General features: G+C 41.2%; 1 protein-coding gene across 3 annotated transcripts in view; it reads left to right on the forward strand.

The window, feature by feature from the left end:
* The first annotated feature begins 24,214 nt into the window (after positions 1 to 24,214).
* SFMBT1 (Scm like with four mbt domains 1) overlaps positions 24,215 to 24,762 on the forward strand; it is a 156,411-nt gene continuing 155,863 nt past the window's right edge. For 2 of the 3 annotated variants that reach the window (XM_075130570.1, XM_075130569.1), the window contains exon 1: positions 24,215 to 24,326. In XM_075130570.1, the coding sequence (XP_074986671.1) occupies positions 24,221 to 24,326 (106 nt within the window). In that variant the 5' untranslated portion in view covers positions 24,215 to 24,220. The remainder of the gene's footprint in view (positions 24,327 to 24,762) is intronic. The other variant, XM_048857129.2, reaches the window with a different exon arrangement.

Consider the following 24,762-nt stretch of genomic DNA (forward strand, 5'->3'; position numbering starts at 1 on the left):
TTCCCAAGAAGGAAAAAAGATCAGGTTGAAAGTAAGGCCCCAAGGCTTGAAGGGTGGGGTGATCCAGGGAAATGGTCTTAGGAGGGCTGGCTCAGTGTTGTAGGGGGAGGGATACATTCTGTGACAGTGTAAATGGCATCATCCCAATTTGCAAATGAATAATAAACCACCTGGATAATTTTTTTTTTTAAGGAGGCATTAGTAATTGAACCCATCATCATTTTGCATGGATCCTGTGTTCCAGTCAAACCTTTTCATCAGGCTTATGGTTTGTAGGGTCAGCTGAAGGATGCTGGGACAAAGCTGATACAGCAAGAGGGAGGTGGGGGCTGTGCTGAACATTTATTATGGTTCTTCCTTTGAAGTGGCTACTGGCAAGTGACATCAAGAATAGCTCATTTCCTCTTGATGATAGGCTAGGACTAAAATGTATTGGTGGTAAACTCCATGTACTATAGGCATGGGGTAGTTTACTAATTATGTGGTAAACAATATTACAGATCATATTTACATCTAATGAGCTATCAGTTTCCTTACAAACCAGATTCAAAACATACATGGGGATAAAATCATGCCCACTGGCACAAGAACATGTAAATTGTACCTTCTTGCACTAGCAAGACCTGCTGCACCTGAGGAAATCATAGAATATCAGGGTTGGAAGGGACCTCAGGAGGTCATCTAGTCCAACCCCCTGCTCAAAGCTGGGCCAATCCTCAATTTTTGCCTCGATCCCTAACATGGCCCCCTCAAGGATTGAACTCACAACCCTGGGTTTTGCAGGCTAATACTCAAACCACCGAGGTATCCCTCCCCCATCATCCTGGGGAAGGAGAAAACTGTGTCTCATTTGCTGTCCTTTCTCAAGTGTTCTGCTGCAGGAGGACAGCTTTAATTTCTGCATTGGATCTCCAGGAGTGGCAGAAACTAAAGTTGCCCCATTCCCCAGCAGAACACTTGAGAAAGTGCAGCAAAGGTGTAGGCAAATAAGGCCTGGCCAGCAGTATCTAACCAAAGTTTGCATTGGTCTGAGGGGCACAGCTTCACTGTCTTTTCTCCGGTTTCAGAGTAGCAGCCGTGTTAGTCTGTATTCTCAAAAAGAAAAGGAGTACTTGTGGCACCTTAGAGACTAACCAATAACGTGCCACGAGTACTCCTTTTCTTTTTGTCTTTTCTCCCTACTTCTTGGGCTTTATGGCCTGCCTGGCAGAAGTGAGGTTATGGTGAGTTTGTACCATCATCTTTATACCTCTCTTCGGGTATGGACTTTCTATCACCAGGACCTGTGGACTGAATATAACCAGTTTTTTATTAATTGGAGTGAGGACAGTAACTTTACTCACTCTTATGCTGCCCTCCTCAGGCATAATTGCAGCAATGTCACACCACAGTGATTACAAATTATTCCTATTTCATATTCAACAATCAGAGCTCTGGCAAGCACAAATGAAGCACCTTTCCTACAACATAGCTTCTTGGCTTTCTTCTAATCCAGAGGGTGGAGAATGCTTCAGAGAACATAAAAACGGCCATACTGAGTCAGACCAATGGTCATCAATCTAGCCCAGTATCCTGTCTTCCAGCAGTGGCCAATGCCAGATGCTTCAGAGAGAATGAACAGAACAGGCAATCATCGAGTGATCCATCCCCTGTTTGTCAAAAGTTGGGAGTGGATAACAGAAGCTAGGGACATGGTGTTGCTTCCCTGCCCATCCTGGCTAATAGCTTCTTTCTTTCCCCTCTCAAACTTACTTGCTCTTTATATTTTTCTCAAGGCAACAGTATCTTTGGTATCAAAAGACACCTACCTAATCGAGTTCCTTCCCAGCCAATGATGATAGCCTGGATATTCAGTTTGTCTGCTCTTCTTCAGGTCTGGGAAAGAAGAGCTCTGTGTGGCTCAAAAGCTTGTCTCTCTCACCAACAGAAGTTGGCTCAATAGAAGATATTACCTCACCCATCTTGTCTCTCTAATATCCTAGGACCGACATAGCTACAACTACACTGCATACTTCTCCCATGATAGTCCCCTGAGCCTTTCTTCTGTGTCTGTGTTTACAACATCCTTCCTGAACTAGTGCACAAGGCCGCTAACCCCTGTTTTTCAAATCCCTCCTTAAGACCCACTCCTGTCAAGATATCTACTGTCTTGTTTCCCATTGGGTATATTACGTTTGAAATTGGATCCAAATCCTGCTGCATCTGGCCCTTTATTTGTAAACATATACTGGTAGTTTGAGGTGCCTCACATGCTTCTGGGCACTGCCAAAAATAACTCTCATGTCTAACTATGGTGCCAGTGCTACATTAAGTAATACTTTTCAAGCACAAAGACGTACAGTTTTTATAATCAGCATGTTCCAGAGACTGAGATGGATGATGAATAGCTAATGCATTGTCTACTTCCTGCTGCTGTTTGTAAGTAAGCAATAAAACTAACAGAGTTCACATAACTCATCTAAAGTGAATAACTGTTTGCAAATTATTGATTGTTGTCTGTAAAATTAACATTTAGGAATGATGAATTCATTTCTCATTGAGAAATAACTGGATACCGATTACTTGTGTCATGCATGTGAACTACACAGTGAAACAGGCCACGCTGGCAACACTCACCTTCAGTACCAGGTTGGCAGGATTAACAAGAAATGACAAACTAAGGCATTTTTGAACAAAGTATTGAGGTTCTGTCTCAAGTGAACAGTGGAAGTATATACTGAGTAAAGACTTTGGGATTTGGCTCCTTTAGCTCAAGATAGTCAGGAACATTTTTAGGATTTTTTTTTAAAGTAATGCCTCTGTAGTTACTTTACCAGTCTTTAGGGCAGTTTCATGTGATTCTGATGAGAGGAGTTGGCTCTCTTTTATTAGAGCTACAATAATACCTGCTTTTATAATAAGCCTTTATTATTTTATTTTGTAATTCATTATAGAATGAGAATGGGATTTAAGAACTGCTGAGGTTTAGTCTAGTGCTTCTTTGGTGAAAATGAACTATTGTGTACAAATTATATTTATGCTGTTGAACAGTTAGCCCCTCAATGGCTTTTCCCATTCTATTTGTACCACTTATTATTGAAAACAAGATTTATTCTCAGCTCAGTAAGATCAAGTGATTGCTTCTAATTTTGTGAATCTCCTCTGCAACATCCTGATAACCAAACTTGGCTTCAGATTCCTGTGATAACTTGGAGTGCCAAGTGCACATGAGAAAGAAAATAACCTGGTTTACAGTTGGCTAGATTGATCCACAAAATAAGAGGTTATAAATTGTAGCAGAGGTGTTGACACAACTAAATAAGATAATACCATCCAGTACAGCTATCAGTATAAATAGGAGCATCTGAGATCATCTCAGATCTGCTCTGATACTAAAGGGAAGTATCAACATTGTGGAATTAAGGTGTATTGTGGGTTCTTCAGGGGCCTCTGTTCATTTCCCCCTTTTGAGCTTGTCACTCCCAGTATCAAGCTCATGGAGCCAAACCCAAAAATAAGAATGTAGTGGGGGCACAAAACCCACAAATGGGATTGCAGAGGCAACTCTCAAAATAGCAGTTACTAGTAAGCAACCCTTATCTCTGTAACAGCAAACTACAAATGTAATATGATATCTAGACCTTGCTTGCCTCACTTATAAAAGCAGTCCCATTGACTGTTGCCATCTCATAAATAAGGCAACCAGGGTTTAGCTGTTAGTCATATTATACAAATATAATCCTGCAATCCTTATGCAAGCAAGCATTGTTCATATGAACAAGAGGCTTAAATTCTGTCCTCCAGAAGCAAACATTGTGAGAAGGAGAGAGTGCTGAAATTCCTCTTACAGGGTTTCTTCCAAATCCTCCCAGTGTAGCAAAGGGGTGTTTTAACTAACCTTGAGATCAGGATTTGATTTTTGCTATGATTCATAACATAACAGGGTAACATTCTGCTGACACCTATTGCCCTATACTCACTCCAAAAAGTTTTGGAGGTTCAAAAACTCCATTAATTTCCCCCAGTTTTTTGATTTTGTATATTTTGTGTTGCTTGCTTCTAGGAGCAAAATTTGCACAATACTACAAGAAAGGCTGTCTTAGCACTATTGCCGCCTGATGGAAAGCAGGAGTTAGTGGAAAGCTCGAGAGCCTTTTTTTTTTTTTAAAACAAGGTTTCTATGTCAAAGTTTACATGCAAGAGATCCTTATACTTTGAATTAGGTTTAACTGAACATCAGAACATTTAAGTGCTTATCTAGGTACAACCACAAACTCTGAATTGGAAGCCTGATGGAGTACTCAGTGAAAAGACTTCCACTGACCTCTATCGGAGTCAGACCCTTAATGAGGGTTGCCCATCCATGGTACAAGTTCAAAGCAAACTACAACAATCTATGTTTGAGCAAAGAGATGGACATTTTAATTTTGAAGATGATTAGTACAATACATTTTAGAAATGCAACTACAGTAACCTGGGAATTTGGAAGAGGGCAAACAGAAGGCCTTTGCTTTCAGGTAGAATTCAGTTACACTGTTTTTTATCGGGCTAACTGAAAATTTTGCAGAAAAAAATAAAATGTTGAGCTTTCCTTTTCATCTCAGTTTTGTGAAATAGGTTGTCACACACAAATCTACAAAATGTCTTGTTTGAAAACAGAACCATTTTTAATGAAATGGGCCCTCTAATTTAAAAATTGTCCTGTTTAAGAACAAAATGCAAAATATAATTCAACTAATATTTGTGCACCAAACATGAAATATTGCAACTTCACTTTTCATAATTTGAGCCACCAAATGAAACTGAGATTTTTTTTTTTAAACTTAAAGGTCAGAAAATACTTGGTGCCTGCACTTTTGTAATTCATAGTCAGAGACCTTGAATGTGAATGGAATTTCTGTGCCAAGCTCCACTGAAGATAATGGATTTTCTTGTAGGCACAGTTGTCTGCCCCCTGAACTAATAGAAGGTTGGGGTCAAAGATTCTGAGGGCTAGTCTACATGGTAGGGCAATGCACTTTATGAGGGTGTGATTTCTAAAGCGCACAAATGTGTTGTGTTTTAATTAGTTTGTGTAGACCACAGGTTTTCAAACTGTGGGGCACGACCCCCTGTGTGGGTGTGGAAGAATGTTGGGGTGGGGGGGGCAAGTGGTGATGCCAGGCTACTCATACCAGCCCTGTGGGGGTGTGGAGGGAGCGCCACCTCCACCCCCTGACTCACCTCAACAAGGCACCCAGCCTGTGGGTCATGACTGCACTGATTTCCACACCCAGCATCCTCTGCACCCAGTACTGGCTCCACCCCTAGAGACTGTCGCACATGCCTTCCTCTGCCCCCCCAAAAAAACCTGAGGTAGGAGAGTTCTGGGTTGGGGAGGGGCAGAAAAGTTGTAATTCAAATGTGGGGCTCATAATATAAGAACAGCCATACTGGGTCAGACCAAAGCTCCATCTTGCCCACTGTCCTGTCTTTCGACAGTGGCTGATGCCAGATGCCCCAGAGGGAATGAACAGAACAGGTAATCATCAAGTGATCCATCCCCTGTTGCCCATTCCCTGCTTCTGGCAAACAGAGGCTAGGGACACCATCCCTGCCCATCCTGGCTAATAGCCATTGATGGACCTATCCGCCATGAACTTATCTAGTTTTTATATAGTTCAACTCAAAAAGTTTGCAAACGGTTGGTGTAGACTTGATTGGTGCACAGTATAGGTTCCCTTGTGCACATCAACACAGTACTGTTTCAAACAGCACTAAATTAAAGCAAACCAGGAGGATCTATGCAGACCAATTCTGGGCACCACGTTAGTGCACTGTGTTTTAGAAATCTCCCCCACGCAGAGTGCATTACCCCACTGTGTGGACAAGCTCTTAATGTTCTTAGCTCTCCTGGAAGTCAACAGAAGTTGAAAGTACTCAGAACTTTCCAGTGGATGCTCAGCACCATACAGGGAAGGGCCTCAGTGACAATTTTATCACCTCTGGAAAGAGACTCTTTGAGAGAATTAAGATTTCTCAAGTTTTCCTAGATTAAATTTTGTCAGGGCTAGATCCAAATTATGACTTAGTGTTTTAGTAATATTGCCAAACCTTTACTTCATCATTTTCAGGGAGCTCTGTAATTCTTTAAATACTGGGTAGACACAAATTGGCTGTTTGCACCCCAAAAAAGGGGCGGGGAGGATGGGGAGGCAGCCTCTGTACTGCCTGTACTATCCATGCCTGACGTGGTTCTGGTGGGGTTGTAGTTTGACTTGTTGACCCATCACCAAACTAGAAAAGAATATTTTAGAATGAGTGGGCTTGTGTCCAACATCTGCCACAAATATCTTGCTCCATGAGCATCTCTCTCTAAAAGTGATGCTGAAAATTCTCTAGGGCACCTTATGTATGTTTTCTCCATGAAGAAATAGCAGGTAATATATATTCATTTTAGCTCACTTTTGTTTTAGATTAAGACAAACAACAAATACTTTCTCTTTGAGAGTCACGAAACTGACAGACTTCTGTAATATCTACATCTGAACAGGAACACAAAATGGCAGCTGTCTCTGCCGCAGGGAAGGTGGACTTAGTGGACCTTAAATGTGCAAAGTGTAGAAAAAAGAACAACCTTTTGTGTTATACAGCTACCTCCACCACAGTAATACTTAGTGCAATGTTCTCAAAAGTCTTAAGTAACATTAATTATAACTTTATAACAAGCTGACCTATTACTGTTATATTCTCTTTGCAGATGGATATATTAAAGCACAGAAAAACTAAATATTTCCAAGGTTTTGCAGTCAGTAATAGAGCTGGAAATAGTACCTAGTAATCCTGATCAAACAGTAGGTTTCCTTTAAATATTATGCCATGATTCTTTATTTTATTTTCCATTAAGTGGGGGCAATGAGGAAGGGACAAATTTAATTGAGAAAACAAAAGTAAATGTCCAATAAGTGTTCCCGTTAATTCCCACTGTTTGCATTGACTGGAGTCATTCAAAAACTCTGTATTAAACCTATTATGCTTCTCCCAGAAGCATTCCTTATCAAGAAACAGCATATTGAAAGGTGAGCTGAAAAGAGTTGTTAAATGAATAACATTTTGAAATGTCTAGGTTCAAATCAGTATGGGAGCATGTGGGCATTTAAAATATTTGAAAATCAGTTCCTCTTAGTTAGCAAAGTAATTTGCTTTGTCTTGTTTTACTATTTCTTCTGATTTTTCTTTTTCACTTGTAAATTCCCATTCCCTCTGCCCAGTCTTATTGGTCTTGGATATAAGCGTCTGTTACAAAGTCTGAGATGAGCATTCTACAGTATTAATTGCTTATGGTTGCTCTCATAACGCTCCAAACAAAGTATAGACACCGTCTCAAAGAGTTCACAGTCTAAAGGCAGACATTCAGAAAGAAATAATGGAAAAAGAGTACAATATAGAAATAATTGGTCAAAGTGGAATTCAGTCATGTTTTAGATCCTAGTTCATGGCTGTTTTCCAGGATGCCTCATATTGGGGAGAAAAGTGGTGGTGCTTTCATTTTTGGTTACAGTAAGTATTTCAGCACCGACTGGTCCTCAAAAGGTTCTGTATGTAGATTGTGTCTAAATGAGTGCCCGAAAATGGGGATGTTCCTCAAAATACTGCAAATATGTCTGGAATCACAAGTTCTCTCAATTTCTTTCTTGCTTGGCACAAGTAGTTGAACAGAAATAGGGATGGATTTAATAGATTTTCTATTGAATTCACCCACTTCTGATAAGTCCTGAGAATCTGTCTTAGCTTGTCATCTGTTTTAGTCTTTAGAAGCATATTCATTTTGCAGTCAGGGAAGATGAGATTTTGCTTGGTTTTGAAAAGCTTTACTATTGAACATTAGAAAAGTATAAAGCTTGCTGGTGGTTTTTGGATGTCTTGAATTCTGATGCTGGAAGTGCTGAGCGCTTAGAACTCTCAGGAGGATTTCACGGACACAATGTGAAATGTTGTCTTTCATAGTATTTAGTAAATGTACCTTAAAAGAAGCTAGTAGAAAACTATATTGGGCAGTTGGTTTCCAAAATAGGGTGGTGTTTATGTGACCATCATACATTTTTATGACTGACTTAGAACAACACTTCCTCAGCTCTCGTCCCCTAGTGCCCCTACTCTACTTGCGATACATTGATGACATCTTCATCATATGGACCCACGGGAAGGAGGCCCAGGAAATTCCCCCTGGATTTCAACAATATCCACCCCACCATCAACCTCAGCCTGGACGAGTCCACACAAGAGATCCACTTCCTGGACACTACAGTGCAAATAAGTGATGGTCATATAAACACCACCTTATACCAGAAACCTACTGACCTCTATACTTACCTACATGCCTCCAGTTTCCATCCAGGACACATCACACGATCCATTGTCTACAGCCAAACTCTACGATACAACCGCATTTGCTCCAGTCCCTCAGACAGAGACAAACACCTACAAGATCTTTATCAAACATTCTTAAACTACAATACCCACCTGGGGAAGTGAGGAAACAGATTGACAGAGCGATACGGGTTCCCAGAAGTCACCTACTACAAGACAGGCCCAACAAGGAATATAACAGAACACCACTAGCCATCACATACAGCCCCCAGCTAAAACCTATCCAGCACTTCATCAACGATCTATAACCTATCCTGGAAAACGATCCCTCACTCCCACAGACCGTGGGAGGCAGGCCAATCCTCGCTTACAGACAGTCCCCCAACCTAAAGCATATACTCATCAGCAACTACACAGCACACCACAGAAACACTAACCCAGGAACCAATCCTAGTAACAAACACCGTTGCCTACTCTGTCCCCATATCTACTCTAGCGACACCCTCAGAGGACCCAACCACATCAGCCACATCATCAGAGGCTCATTCATCTGCACGTCGACTAATGTGATATATGCCATCATGTGCTAGCAATGCCCTTCTGCCATGTATACCAGCCAAACCAAACAGTCCCCACGTAAAAGAATAAATGGACACAAATTGGACACAAGGAATAGTAACATACAAAAGCCAGTAGGAAAATACTTCAATCTCCTTGGACATTCAATGACAGATTTAAAAGTAGACATCCTTCAACAACAAAAACTTCAAAAACCGACTTCAAAGAGAAACTGCAAAGCTACAATTCATTTGCAAACTTAACACTAATAATTTTGGCTTGAATAGGGACTGAGAGTGTCTGGCTCACTACAAAAACAATTTTCCCTCTCTTGGTATTGACACTTCCTCATCAATTATTGGGAGTGGACCACATCCACCCTGAATTGACTGAATTGGCCTTGTCAACACTGGTTCTCCACTTGTAAGGTAACTGCCTTCTCTTCCTGTATTTATGCCTGTCTTTGTAATTTTCACTCCATGCATCTGAAGAAGTGGGTTTTTTACCCACAAAAGCTAATGCCCAAATAAATCTGTTAGCCTTTAAGGTGTCACTGGACTCCTCATTGTTTTTGTGGATACAGACTAACACGACTACCCCTCTGATATCTTATTGATAGTCATCTCAGCCTGCAGGGTAAGGGAATTAGAAGCATGTATGGCAGATCCACCACTCTGCTTTCCACAAAGACAAGGTTATGCTCAGGCCTCCTGGAAAAATTTTTCCAAAAGTGATTTCCAACTTACATTCACTTGTGTTCTTTCTTAAACCCCACTCCAGCCAAGGGGAAGCAAGACTTCAAACTTTGAATGTTCTCAGGGCCCTCTCATTCTACCTGGACAGAACTAAATCATTCAGGTCTTGGTGAGGCTGTTCATTGCCTTTGCAGAGAGAAAGAAAAGAAAAAGCCATATCCTCCCAAAGGTTATCAAAACGGATCCTGACTGTGTTAGGCTATGTTATCGACTATCTAATTTAGAACCTCCTGGTCAGATCAAGGCTCATTCCATGAACAGTTTCTTTTAGGGGTGTTCCCATCTGGGGGGATCAGTTAATACATTTGCCAAAAAATATTCCCTTTTACAGGCATCTAAGTCAGATGCCTGTTTTGGCAGAGCTATCATACAGTCTATATTCAGGTAGGCTCTGAGCAACTGCCTCCATCATGTCAGGGTACTGTTTGTGAGTCATCAAGAGTGGAATAGATATGGACAAGCATTTGAAATGGTTACTTACTTTACAGTAACTGTGGTTCAAAATGTTGTCCATGTATATTCTGTGACTTGCCCCATCTTCTCTGCTACTATGGAGTCTGATGACACCTGGATTCTGAGGGTCAGTTGGCCCTGCTCTGCCCTGTGTGCCCTTAGGTGGGGAGCTTGAGGTACCCAGGGTGCAGGCATAGCCCAACAGACCATGCTGAACAAAAGATTCTGATTCGAGTGCATGGGGTGCATCTGCACCCAAGTCTGGAACATATATATGTGGACAACATCTCTAAAGAACCCCAATTACTGTAAGATAAAGAACCATTTGTTTGTCTCCATCATTTTACTGTTCAAAAGGTCCCATTCCCGGCTCTCACCCGCAACATGGTGCCAGTTGAGCACATGCATACATGCTTTACTGGACAGGGAAGGACTTAATCATGTGCTGCTGATCAGGGTCCTTCTCTCCTCCTCCTTTGTATTTTCCCATCCCTTCAGAACATGAGTGTTGTTTACAACACTTACCTTTCTCACAAAAGTTTTCCTGTTTATAACCAGAGGAAAATCTGCTAATTCTAATAGGTTTGTATTTTGAAAATGTTTTTTGTCCACTATTGCCTTGGCCATCTAAATGGACTTCACCTCTTCAAGATTATTCTTAACAGAAAATAAAACTGTGAGCTCAAGTAGAGAATGACATTGGCTGTTATTTTCATGTAATCCTTGAAAGCAAACACATCACACATAGCATAGCGGCACCCAAAGAACAGCCTTATATTGGGCTATAGCATCAAAGGTAGCATTTAAAACAAAATGAAGTACAGCAAAAAATGACCTTATGACCTCAGTGTGTTCCGAAAAAGAGAGGGCAGGAGTTCTTATTTAAAAAAGACAGAGGATTATATACAAACTTGAGTAGTGGGAGAAAAGCTGAATGAAAGGCAATGAGGATTTCAAGAAATAGGAGCCTTTCTGGAGATCTGTGAACACTCCATATTAAACACAAAAAATTGCCATGGTACCTAATGCAGCCTGCCTGCATACAGGGCAATCTGTAGCTGAGCTGTGCATTCAAACACAGATTGGTTTCCACAAGTATGATTCAACACATTGTGTGTGTTGATTTATTTTGCTATCTTCCTCCTGCAGCGATAGGGAGACAAGAAACCACTTTGTGGGTATCCTAATATATCTAATGGCAACCCACTTTCAGATGGAGTATAAACGATAATAAATATTACCAGTCACAAGGAAAAAGAAACGATAAGGCACGTTAATTTTGAAGACTAAAAGCTTAATTGAGGAATATTGGCTTTGTCATAATGGAGCAGACTATTGGTCCATTTGATACAGTATGCTACCTCCAGTTGTGGTCACTAACAAAGGACTTAAAAGAAGAAAGAACAAAACAAGCAAAAATGTGCCTTCCCAATTGTACAATGACTTAAATTGGGAGGGAAGAGATTGCTTTCTGACCATGTAGTGCTCATCACTTTACACATTGAAGCATTAGAACTGACTGTTTCTATCCTAAGCATGCTATGATTTGTTCTTAAACTTATCTAGCTTTTTTTAAAAAAAAAAAAAAACAGCCATAATATAAAGTATAATATAACATTCTGTGGCAGTGCTGGCTGTAATCTGAAGCATCTTTTATGTTCTAAATTTCCTTCTTCATGGGTAGGATATTACATGTCATGTAACTTTCCCTTAAATAAGAGGAGAAATCAATGAATATTTAAAACTGCCATTAATTTGGATTGTCCCTTTAATATAGTCACAAACCTGTGCTGAACCAACAGATAGTGGTAGTACTTGCCAAGTATGACTGATAAGAATCCAAGGATCCTTTTACCTAGAATTCCTTCAGCTGTCTTACTTTTGTCTTCTCCTCCATGCACACCATTAGCAAACAAGCCAGACATGTTGCCAGAACAAAATTTGGCTTCTGAGAGACCCTCCTAGAACATGCAAGTGATTCCCCTGAACTAATGGAAATCATTCCATTGCAAACCAGTAATATTTTTACAGTGACTTTTTAAGTGACTTCAGTAGTAGTGAAAGCTGCCAGATTAGCAGCCCTAGAGACTGAACACCTCTATTTACTCCCAGAATAGGTACAGCAGGAGCTATAATAGTGAAGCTTCCAATGAAAATCAACTTAACAACATGCCTCAACCTTTCCCACCCCAGAGGGAACATCTGTAAAATTAAGAGGTCAGTTCATTCTCTGTGCACCTTTCAGTTCTTGGCTTTTGTTTCTCGTCTTGGTTCTGTGTCCCCAAAGGGTTTGATTCTGTCTTTAATGCATATAGGTGTCTTATATATATATATGGGAGCTAACCAATATGAATGCAAGAGGAGACATAAGGGAGCACTGCCCTTTGTGTAAAGCAGGAGCACCTCTATGACCTGGTAAATTATTTGCTTTCTTTGCTTAGTAATTTTGGTCCTGATAGTACTTTTAAAAGATAAGATCATTTTTTCATTCACGTAAAATATAGGGCCATATCTGCTATTTAAACTTCACTCCTGCAAAACTCATTAATGTTGGTGCTGGTTGCATGCACAAACTGAGGGCAATACAGTATATGGGGTATATATGCCAGTACTGAAAGACCTGCAGTCTTCTCACAAGACACACAAAATAACTTAATTAAAGTGAAGATTGCAAAAATTCAGGAGATTCTACTTCAAAGATGCTTGGGTCTGTCCCCCACCTGAATTAAAAAAATAAAACCCACTAGTAACAGGATTCCTGACACCTGAAAATTTATAAATCCACAAGCCAAAAAGAGAAATTAAACAGGCCTGGCTGCTCCATGGTGGTATGTTGTGGGTTTGTAACAAGATTTATAGGTATTAAAAGTTAATGGTGTAAATTGGTTATTTAAAGTTAATCTTGATTTGTTTCCAAGATTCTGCATATCAAAGGTTATACTTGAATGTCCATTACTTTAGCTCAGAAAGAAATATTTCCGCATGGCTGCATGTATTGTTTGGAAAAGAATCAGTTTTCACCAGTGGAAGAGGGACAGGTTGTTATTTAGGGTCACACGGTTTGTCCAGGGTGGTGCAAATAGGGAAACGAAAAGATGCAGCCAAGATAACTTATTTGATAGGTTATTTTGGGAAGAAGGATAAGAGTATGTTCCTGGATAAAGTAGGAGGCTTTCTGAATATGTTGACTTATTAGCAGGTAGAGTTAAATTTCCATTTGATGTTTCTGACTGGCAGTTAATTTATTGGTATATTTGTATTTAATGCTGCTGAGTAGTTGTCATTAGTGGAGGTTTAATTATTGTTATCATGCTCAGAGCTTCTGTATGGTTGTTCTTATCCTAAATAAGATAATCATACTTCCTCATCTGTTGTTAATGAAATTTTGGAGCATGTCTTATTAACTTCTCATGGTCATGGTTTACTTTGTGCATTTCATTCAGCTTGGTAATGAAACTAGACAGGTCAATTTAACTCTGTTTGTAATCTGCACACCTATTCTTTTCTTGAGCACTAGCACAATGCCATTCTTGGTTTCCAGAATTGCAAAGGAAAATTGAAATGTAAAAATACCTCTTTGTATTTAAATTAAATTAAAACTTCTAAAAATTAATGCAAACATCTATTACTAGATTTCATAATATGTTAAGTGTTTTGCACAACATTATTTCGGGTCTTAATTTTGTCTAGATATTGCATGCCGCCCTGCCCTTATTATATATCAAAGTGTTTCACGCTAGAAAATGCTGATCCCTTGATGTCTCTTTAACATACAGTAAAAGCTGTTGGCAGAACTATAGTAGAATATGGGATCTGCAATGTCCTCTTGTGTTTAATCATAATAAGAATGTGGTGGCCTTACCTAAATATAAGGTGTATTAGTTTTGGGGGGGTTAACAACAACAATTACCCTACAGGGATGTTAGGCTTAACCTACTGATATTTGCAGAGTGCTGATAAATTTTCAGAAGGGCATTATACATATGCAGATGAGTACTATTATAGTAAAAATAGAAATTACTCTGCTTCTTTACAGGACTGCAATATTCTAGTTTTAAAAGGGACTTGTCCAGAGCATATATTATATATTTTAACTACTCACTGTACTGAGACTAATTGTAGGCCTTGTATGCAATTTTTTATTCTGTGCTTATTGGGCCCAATCCTATTTCCATTGAAGTTGAGGTAAGTTTCACTATGGTGGCTTATGTAATGAAGTGGCTCTCTATGCAGGAGCATATGAGCCATGAGGGTGCTGAAGCAGCAGCCAGAATCTGGATGTTTACCTGCTCTGTATCCAGACACTGGATGGTAACACTTCATTTCTCTTCTATTCTCATGTAGTTGCCCTGTACAAAGACCATTTACTAGGTCTTTGTGATGGTTGAGAACTTCACCTTTTGTGCCTGGAAGTGGTCTGGTTCAGCTGAAGCCCTGACAACCTATTTAGACTGATGTATGTACTGAAATGTGTTCCTTTTCCCTATATTGTCTGTTCTGTCATTTATTATCTATTGATTGAACAGCTCATGAGAAACTGAAGGAGTTAACACTGGGGTCTCTTGTACATTGCTTTTAACATCACTATACGGGAAAATTCTACCCAGTTTAATCTATTTATGTTTCAAAATAAAGCAAGTCGACAAAAATTGATGAAACAATGAGAAATATGACTTGACAAAATAGTAAAAAAACAAATCTGCCCAGCCACCTAAAAGGCCCAATCTTCTGATAAATATGGAACAAATCTACTCCAGAAATCAAAGTATCTGAATATATAAACAAATAGCAAATTAAAGTATTATATTAAATAAGTGAGGTTACAGGTATACTCTTTCCTATATGTCAATTTCTTCTACTTTTAAAAGCACCAGAGAATCAGCTAGTATGCTTGGGTGGCTGTAAAAGGGTTAAATAATAGCTCCAGTGAAGACAATGACTCTGCTGTGCCAGTTGCTCATGCTTCAGAACAGCTTATTCTGCAGCATAAGCACTGACTGTACTCTGCTGCTCACACTCAGTACGTGCTGTGATGACTAACAGCGTTGCTACATCTCTAGTGTAGGCAGTAACCATTTTGTGCCAGGCCACATGCTCCTTAGGTAACTAGCAGCAAGCCATAGCTGCTGAACACATGATGACCGACTGCTGCAGTAATTGAGAGATGTAATCTTCCTTCTTCCTTGCATTTTTTTAAATGTAGAAGTCCAAATTCCAGAAAAATGTCTTGCCCATCTAACTAGAACCAAACCTCCTGTTGCATCTCAACATGCAGGCATGAAATTAAATAAACTGTTAAAGAATGTTTCTAGGAGCGGTGCAGCAGCTATACATCACAGTGATGTAAACATCACTAAATACATTTTAATGTTGTTCAGAACAACCAACAAAAGCAAAGAGTATTTGAACAAATACTAGAGGACAGGTTTTCACGTCAAACATCACCTTCATAATTGTGCCCTAGCTGGCAATTTCATTAGGTCATTATTAAGAGATTGTCCCCCCTCTGACTGCACAAGTGGATATTTTCTCCTTGCCTCACAGATGGGGAGTTGAAGATCAGCCACCTCTACAGCAATAAGAAAAGGAGTACTTGTGGCACCTTAGAGACTAACAAATTTATTTGAGCATAAGCATCGGATGAAGTGAGCTGTAGCTCATGAAAGCTTATGCTCAAATAAAGTTGTTAGTCTCTAAGGTGCCACAAGTACTCCTTTTCTTTTTGAGGATACAGACTAACATGGCTGCTACTCCTAAACCTGTCTCTACAGCAATGTAGAGCAAGAGCAAGGTGGGGTAGAAACGTGGAGTCCCCTTCCAGGCTAAGGAGCAATCTTTTAAGGCAGTTTCCTGGGAGAAGCAGCAGATGGGAAAAGGCCGGGTAGCATGGCTCTATTGGACATGTGCTGTCAGGGAGCAGTAAAAAGGGGGCAGATCTAGTACCAAGGAACAGGGCATCTCTGGATGACCATTTGCCAGTAACCCAGATCTGCAGAGTCTGGCAGCAAACACTTGTGTATGCAATGGCATTGCGGGAGCCAACCATCCCTTTCATTAAAAGACTTGGGGAAACTGCAAGGAGAGTCTCAGTTTTCCTCCCCTACCCCTCCCAAGCTGTACCCCATGGATTTCCTTCCCCTCCCCCCCCAGCAGAAGGGGCAATTTCCACCCCTCCTGTGAACTTTTAGCAATGCCATGTGTATACTACAATCCTCAAATATTTAACTACAAAAAGGAGCTGCATAAATCAGTTCATATACAAATATCCAGCCATGAGAAAAATGCTTGAAGTAACCAGCAGTGGGCATGAATAAAAACACCCTCTGAAGACATCAAAGCTGTGGCTGCTGTGTTGGGGAAGATGCAGATTGCTGCACTTGCTCTGCTTCTCATTCAGCAGAATCTGTAATAAAGGGGCATTGTGTCTGCAAGTGTACAACCAGGTTTTTTGAACCTGCTTGTATTTTGAGATTAAACTCTCACCATCTCCCCACCATTTTCGGTTATATATTTAGGCATATGTAGCAACACTTCTGTTTATCCACACTGAGGTGCAGATTTCTGCTGAAAGGTTATTGTACTCACAGTGGGGCTGACTTGTAAGCAGTTGTCTGCTTGCACATTCCCTCCTCAATAGATAAGTAGAGGACTTCAGTTTCAAGGACAACAACTCCAAAACTAAACACATTAAAAAAATTAAAACAATGTAAAATTCCAGAAAGGTAACATTAAAAGGAGAGCCCTTGTTTTGCTGGTAAATTATATGTTTGATGCAGAAAATATTTTTTTATTTCTTAATTCCCCCCTCTAAGGAAAAAAAAAGTGTGTGTGTGTTTATATATATATATGGGCTGTCAATCACAGTTAACTCAAGTGATTCACTCAAAACAAGTTAACTAGATAAAAAAACTTAATCGCCGTTTTAATCACACTGTTAATAATAGAATGCCAAGTTAAATTTATTACAAATATTTTGCATGTTTTTCTATATTTTCAAATATATTGATTTCAATTACACCACAGAATACAAAGTGTACAGTGCTCACTTTATATTATTTTATTATAAATATTTGCACTGTAAAAAAGAAAAAATAGTACTTTGCAATTCACCTAATACAAGTACTTTACTGCAATATCTTTATCATTAAAGTGCAACTTACAAATGTAGAATTATATTTTTTTACATAACTGCACTCAAAAACAAAACTTGAGCCTACAAGTCCACTCAGTCCTACTTCCTGTTCAGCTAATTGCTAAGACAAACAAGTTTGTTTACATTTATGGGAGATAATGCTGCCCGCTTCTCATTTACAATGTCACCTGAAAGTCAGAACAGACACTCACATATCACGTTGTAGCCAGGTTGCAAGGTATTTACATGCCAGATAAGCTAAACATTTGTATCCCCCTTCATGCTTTAATTTGTAGATTGTACTACCTTTTGTTTATCTTTTTTACAGTGCAAATACTTGTAATCAAAAATAATAATATAAAGTGAGCACTGTACAGTTTGTATTCTGTGTTGTAATTGAAATCAATATATTTGAAAATGTAGAAAAACATGGAAACATATTTATAATAAATTGAAATTGGTATTTATTATTGTTTAACAGTGCAATTAAAACTGAAATTCTTTTTAAATCTTGCAATTAATTGCAATTCATTTTTTTAAATAATTTGACTCTGTGTATGTGTGTGTGAGAGAGAGAGAGAGAGAGAGATTATAGACACTTAGCCCCCCATAACTGCTGTACAACTCTGAAAAGGATACTAGGCTTCAGATAGTGAAGGACTCATTTAGGCCCTAATCTTGCACACACTTATGCACGTGTTTTGACATTAGTGCTAATTTTATTACAAAACACTGTATCAGTCCCTTTATTCCCTTCATATGTAGGGACCTAATTTTGTCGTCTTTGCTCAGGAAAAATTCCTATAAGGAAGTCTGTTCTCATGTACATACATGTATTATTTGTATTTTCAAATATGTTTATTTCAATTACAACACAGAATACAAAGTGTACAGTGCTCACTTTATATTTTTATTACAAATATTTGCACTGTAAAAAAATAGTATTTTGTAATTCACCTCATACAAGTACTGTACTGCAATATCTTTATCATTAAAGTACTAAGGACCCCAACCAAGCCTGGGACCCATTACGTTAGGCACTGTACCAGCAGAATAAGATAGACATTGCTCAGAGCAGCTTAGTCTAAATAGACTAAACAAAGGATTTGGAGTAGGAGAAGGGTATATCATATAAGTAGAGTGAAAAATGCTATGGTTAGCAAATGTCATGATAGTTCCATTTAAAAAACAAAATTATTTTGAATGGAGTTTTGTTGGGAGAGAATTAGGTAAAGAGAGAAATGTAAGGTACAGCAGATATTAAAATGAGAGGGTAAAGAAGAAGGGGAACACAGAGGGAAGGTGGGGTGAGGATGAAGCGAAGGAGGATAGGCAGAAGGGCTTCTGAAAATGATCCGGGGGTTATAGTGGACCACAAACTGAATGAGTCAACAACGTGATACAGTTGCAAAACAGGCTGATATCCTGCTCTATTCAGCACTGGTGAGGCCTCAGCTGGAGTAATGAAACGGGTTTTAGATGTCACACTTCTAAGAAAGATGTGGACAAACTGGAGAGAGTCCAGAGGAGACCCACAAAAATGATAAAGGATTAGAAAACCTGACTTGAAAAGAAGATTGAGGAAGGGACACGATAATAGTCTTCAAATATGTTAAGGGCTGTTATAAAGAGGACAGTGATCAATGGTTCTATACATCCACTTAAGGTATGACTAGAAGTAATCAGCATAATCCACAGCAAGGGATATTTAAGTTAGATATTAGGAAAAAACCTTTCTAGCTACAGGAATAGTTAAGTACTAGCATAGGCTTCCAAGGGAGGTTGTGGAATCTCTATCATAGGAGATTTTTAAGAACAGGTTGGAAAAACGCCTGTCAAGGATGTTGTAGCAGATTGCAGACTCACGCCCCAGCACCTCCTGCTCATCAGTCTGGGAATTAGCTCAATTCCAGCACTTAGAGCACCTCCGCTAGCAGGTGTCCCTTCTGGACCCTGGTGCTCTTTACTTTGAGATTCTGCCCACAGCAGTACTCCCACTCTCTGGGTCTCCCCTCTCAGGAGAATCCCCAACCCTCTAAATCCACCTTGCCTCAGTGACTACCACTAGTCATCATCAAGCCCCCTTTCCCTGGGGCAAACTGAAGTCTGATAGCCACTCATCACTAGCAAGGGCGTTGGACCTGCTGCCTTTCTTGGCCCAGCTGTCTCCCTGCAGCTCCAATACTTCCTCCGGCCTTCAGCAAGGCCTCAGCCTAGGGACTCGCCAGGCCAGAGCTCCCTAGCCCTGCTCTACTTCAGGTACTCCGTACACCCAGTCAGCTAGGGCCTTTCCACTCCAAGGCTGGAGTGAGACTCCCTGTCTCCTGGCTCACTGCCCTTTTACCAGGGCCAGCTGTGCCCTGACTGAGCTCGCCACACCTGGGCCGGCCAGCCAGCCAGCCTCCTTGCCTCAACTGCTCTTAATCCCTTTTCTAATTGGGTCCCAACCACAGCCCTCCCCAAGGGTTGCTTTTAATCCCTGCTCTCCAGGAGTGGGGCAGTTGCCCCACTACAGATGGTCTATACTTGGTCCTGCCTGAATGCAGGGGGCCAGGCTAGATGACCTCTTGAGGTCCTTTCCAGTCCTACATTTCTATGATTTTCTGACCGTCAGAGTGTGGGAGCGAGCAGCTAGTCAGAGGGGAGAGAATGTCTTAAGAACTGTTAATACATAAAAAAACTATTTGGATGCTGCTGACATCATCAGAGTTCAGGGGTGCTGAGATCCATTGAACCAAACGGTAAACCCTGTATGTAATGGAAACTACTTCAACCCCAGTGCACAGCAGCACCCCTAGTTCCAGCATCTATTTCAGAGTCTGCAGGTGATTTCCTTTATTGTTCTGGCTGGTTCTTTCTAGGTGTTTTTGTCAGTGACCTAATGTGGCTGGAATGGAGAGAGGGGTGGGGCACATGAGTCTTGAGGCCCTCCACTATCCAATTCTGGTTCTGGGGATACTGTGGAAGGGTAAACAGAACTGGGTCTTGGCTTCCCCCTGCTCCACTGGTATAGCTGTACCTGTTTCAGCATGAATGCACTCCTACTCAGATTGATTTATATGTGAAGGATTAACTGAGTTGTTGATGCAAATGAGAGACATGTTTCAGTAAGGCTTGGCCCCTAATGTCAACATTGCAAAAGTAACTATCACATCTGGCACCTATTGGGATCTTTGCTGGCAGTGTCACTGACCAGGCCAATGATGAAAACAATATGAATTGCACTTGCCTCTAAATGTGGTCTTTGTCAGTGTTGAAGTATGTTGAAGGCACATTGTGGGAGAAATTTATACTACGGCAGAATGTGCTGCACATTAATCTGTGTTGTAGCTGTTTTTGTGAATAACTACACAGGGGTTGGAAGCAGACTATGGGACCTGTTTTGTTCTCATGTCGGTGAAAGGTTAAACTCACTGACTCCAACAAGAGCAGGATATGGCACTAAATTGCTTTTAGTGGGCCCAATCTTGCAGTCCTTAATTAAATGAGTCTTCTACCCATTTGAAGCAGGTAACTAAACTTGTAAACTAATGACTTTAATTAATTAATATTAAATTGGATATACATAACTAAAAGTAATTAATTGACCCAGGGTTTCACTGGCAATGTTTCTGATCCTGCAGACACTTAAACTCTTAGTGCCGTTGAATACTCCCACTGAACTGAGTAGGAGTACTCAACTGCATGAAGTTACATGCACGATTGAAACCTAAATCTTACTACCATGTTCAACATGCTGCATCGTCTGATAAAGGGCTTGAGCTTACTATTTCTGCTTCCAAAACTTCCATTGAAGTTAGTGGGGCATCTGGGTGCTTACAGATTGCAAACTTGTGCCATAATATGTAACATAAAAAACAAATGTAAGATGCATTGATATTTAGGATTATTAACAAAAGTGTAGTCAGTGCTCAAACATTTTTTCCATTAGTTTCCAATGGTTATAATGGAAGGTTTGGCTAAGCATAGCCTACTGGTGCTGGCATTTGTGTTTGGAGACTTTGAATGACTTTAGGTTACTCCACAGCCTGAACAACATATTGACAAACTTAACTCCAAGAAAGTGCTTCATTTATTATGATGAAAGGACAAAAGGATATGCTGAGTGTCTTATTAGTTATCTAATGTTCATGTGGCCTGCCAATATAAATACAGAGTTAGGACAAAATCAGGAGCACTTTCTAGTCACTTAAAGTAATTAGTTGAACATGTGTTTCTCCTAAATATGTTGCTCATAGTCTTAAAAATATTGTGTTTTGTTTTGGAAGATGTCTTTATTGTTTAACTTCATAGAAAGGATTACTACTTAGTATTGTCATTGAAGCAAAGGTAGCATTTGCATTAGTAAAATAGGGGGACTGTCTATATAGGTTCAGTGGTTCATTTTTTAAAAGATTAAACATACTTTGGAAACTTGAATGATCAATATTTTATTCCATGCTTATTTCATTTTAAATTTCTGCATGCTTTTAAACTGGCTTCAAGCCAGTTAGGTTGTATCATCCGCTTGCCAACCAAAGAGAAGAGGAACATGAACAAAAATAGCTTACATCAAGGAGAGCCTCTATGAATTGCCACTTGTTTTTAACAGTTGTTAAAGCCAGCATAATGAGCTACTGATACTTTTTCTATTGAGGAGTTGTGGGGAAACAGCTTAAATGTGATATTTAATATTTAGGTCCATGCTATCTGATCTTAGAATTAAGCCAGAACAGTACGAGACTGAAAGTACCAAATAATGAAGTCCTAATTGCCCGCAGGTCAAAGACAGCTCATGAAGATTTTATACAGCAGTCTCTTCAAGTTTTGCTCACAGGTCCTAAATTGACATGGAGAGACCACCCTCTAGTGGGCAGACAGAGTATTTCACTCTCCAGTCATTTATTTCTGTGCTTTACAGGAAGAAAAATTATGCATACTGCAGCCCAATATCTGGAAGTGTTTGTAATAAGCATGAAATTGAATTGAAGTGAGATAACGTAGGCCTTTTCTCACTTAACACCTTCGCCACCCCTGAGGATAGCTTTCACTTAGCTTTGCTTATGCTAAATGAGAGTTTTTCCAAGATGAGGCAGAGGCAGTGAGACACCAGGTCCCCCTGTGCAATCTTGGTGCTTCATTTTTTTTTATGTCCAATAACCTTTACATATCCGAAAAAAAGCATTTTGTTAAATAATGTTCTAACTCTATCCAGCAGCAGATTCTTTAAGCATTTTCATGAGTTAGTCAAGATGTCTATGGAATTTTATTTTAACCAAAGGGTATTGCCTTTGTTAGTTTGTTATCAAAATTCCCCTTGAAAAAAAATCCATTTAATATAAAAATACATATCTGGAATAATTTGACTTCACTGTATCTCTCAGATACCTCTCCTTTGAGAGAATAAAGAACAACATACATTTTGCCTCTTGGATACCTAATTATCCTGTTCATGCTTACATTTGTTCTTCCTGTCTGGAGTTCCAGCACTGTTTGGTCTATTTATTTCTTGGCACATCTCTGCTTCAGGAACAGATGATGATAGCTTATTCTGTACCGTGTGTCTTTCACCTCTGAACACTTATTTTTATATGCTATCAACTGGGCGTCAGCCACAATGGGATGAATATATATAAAATGCACAGTCTCCCTAGTAAATGTTAAAATGTTGCCTAAACACTAACACTGGTAGCTTCCATTCTGCAGATCATTTAAGGCGGTTTGATATTTCCAAACACAGCACTAGTGCGATTCATTCAATGGGATGTGCTAACGAAGGGGGTAGATAATAGAATAAAAGCGGTGTGTTTTCAGTCATATGGATGTGTAAAGTATTTAAAACCAATTATTAAAGAGCATGCAGTTAAATCAGTGAAGCAGGGATTTAGGTGGACAATGTCTTCTTTCTTGGGTAACGTGGTGAAATCCAAAGTAAAACTGGATCTGGGATTTAGCGTCAACTTTTTTTCTAATAGAATTCTAAAGCTTATTTTCCATTAGGGGTTCAAATACTTCTTGCCTGCATTAGTCTCCCTGCCTAAGTGGCTTGTGCGCTGTGGAAGTCGATTGCTTTCCCACCCTTCCCTCATTGTACAGGCATCTGGCCATGAGGAGCTTGGTCTTACACAATCCGCTTCCCTTTTCTTCCTGTTTTATGCTGTGCTTCGGTGTTTTTATAGGGGTTTAAAAATAGCGTACGCTGTCTTTCTGCCTACCCTTTTCAAGAGTAGATCGATTTAGGGCCCGCTCCCTGCAACCTTTACTCGCGGAAGCAATTGCTGGTGCAGCGGCACCTCGTTCCAGTGAAATCGTGTCGGGAAATAAATCCGTGGGGTGTATTTTGTGTATGTTGGAGCCAGCTCTGAGTGCCACCACTATGAACAATTCTGCATTCTCTTTTCTATTTAAAAAAAAAAATAAGTCGGACTTATTTCAGTGAAATCAAGCGTCAGGGAGCAAACCCCGGCAATAAAACATCAAAGGGAAGAGTGTGGGGGGAAGATCTGTGTGTATCCTGGTTTCGAATGGAATAGACCGTGTTTCCTTGCTGTGGACAAAGTCCTGCGATGAAAAGAAGAGGCCGGGTGAAAGGCTCCGGGGGGCATGTGTCATACACATCCGCCCCTCTCTCTTAATTTAACCCCCGGAGCGTGACTGAGCGCTGGATTTTAGTGGGTTAAAACGGGGCACCCCCTAGCCTTTTTCTGCTTTTACCCTCGCGTCCCACGGCGCCTTGCTCCCCAGGAGGCAGGTGCCGGGGCAGAGCCGGGGCTCGCGCCGCAGCGAACGGGTGCTAGGGCGGGGGGTGCCCAGCAGCTGCAGAAAGTCCTGCCGTGCCGACGGGACTGAGCGCCGGGGATCGGGACGAGGCGTGGGGGCTGCCTGGCCCGGTGCCGGCGCAGGTGGATGCCCGTCCCCGCCCCGCGCAAAACTCAGCAAGTCGCTGCGCGGGGGCGTCTGAGCGCCCAAAAAGCCGGGAGGGAGGGGAGGGCAGAAGCGGGGAGGCGGCGGGCGCATGCGCTCCGCCTGGCCGTGCCATATTGGAATGAGGCGGCGAGCGGAGCGCCGGAGAGCCCGAGCCCCGGCAGCCAGCGGCGCAGGGCTGGAAAAACTCGCCGCAGGTAAGGCGGGCGCCGGCCGAGCCCCCCCGCGGGCGGAGCGGGGCCGGCCGCAGCTGCTGGGCGCGTTTTGCCGGCCGCTTGCGGGCCCCGCCGGCTTTTTCTCGCCTCCCGAAGTTTTGCTGCGGGAGGCGGCCAGGCAGGGCGGCAGGCGCAGCGCAGGGAGGAGGGAGCGGCGAGCGCGGCTCCCGGAGAGATGCGCGGGCTGGAGAGGGGCCGCTGCGGATGCGCCAGCCCCGCGCGCAGCGGGCGGCCCCGCAACTCCCCGCAAAAGTCGCCGCGCGCTCGGACGCGCCGGCCGCAGGGGAGCCCCGGCGGCCGCCCCAGAGGAGGCGTCCGGCTGCGCGCCCCTTGGCGAAGGGAGCCCGCGCGGCGGCCGCTTGCCAAAGTTCCCCCTGGGGGCAGGGGCTGTTCCTGTTCTCTGCCCCGGCCTCGCGGG

This window comes from Caretta caretta, chromosome 7, assembly GCF_965140235.1.
Source record: "Caretta caretta isolate rCarCar2 chromosome 7, rCarCar1.hap1, whole genome shotgun sequence".
Classification (NCBI taxonomy): Eukaryota; Metazoa; Chordata; order Testudines; family Cheloniidae; genus Caretta; species Caretta caretta.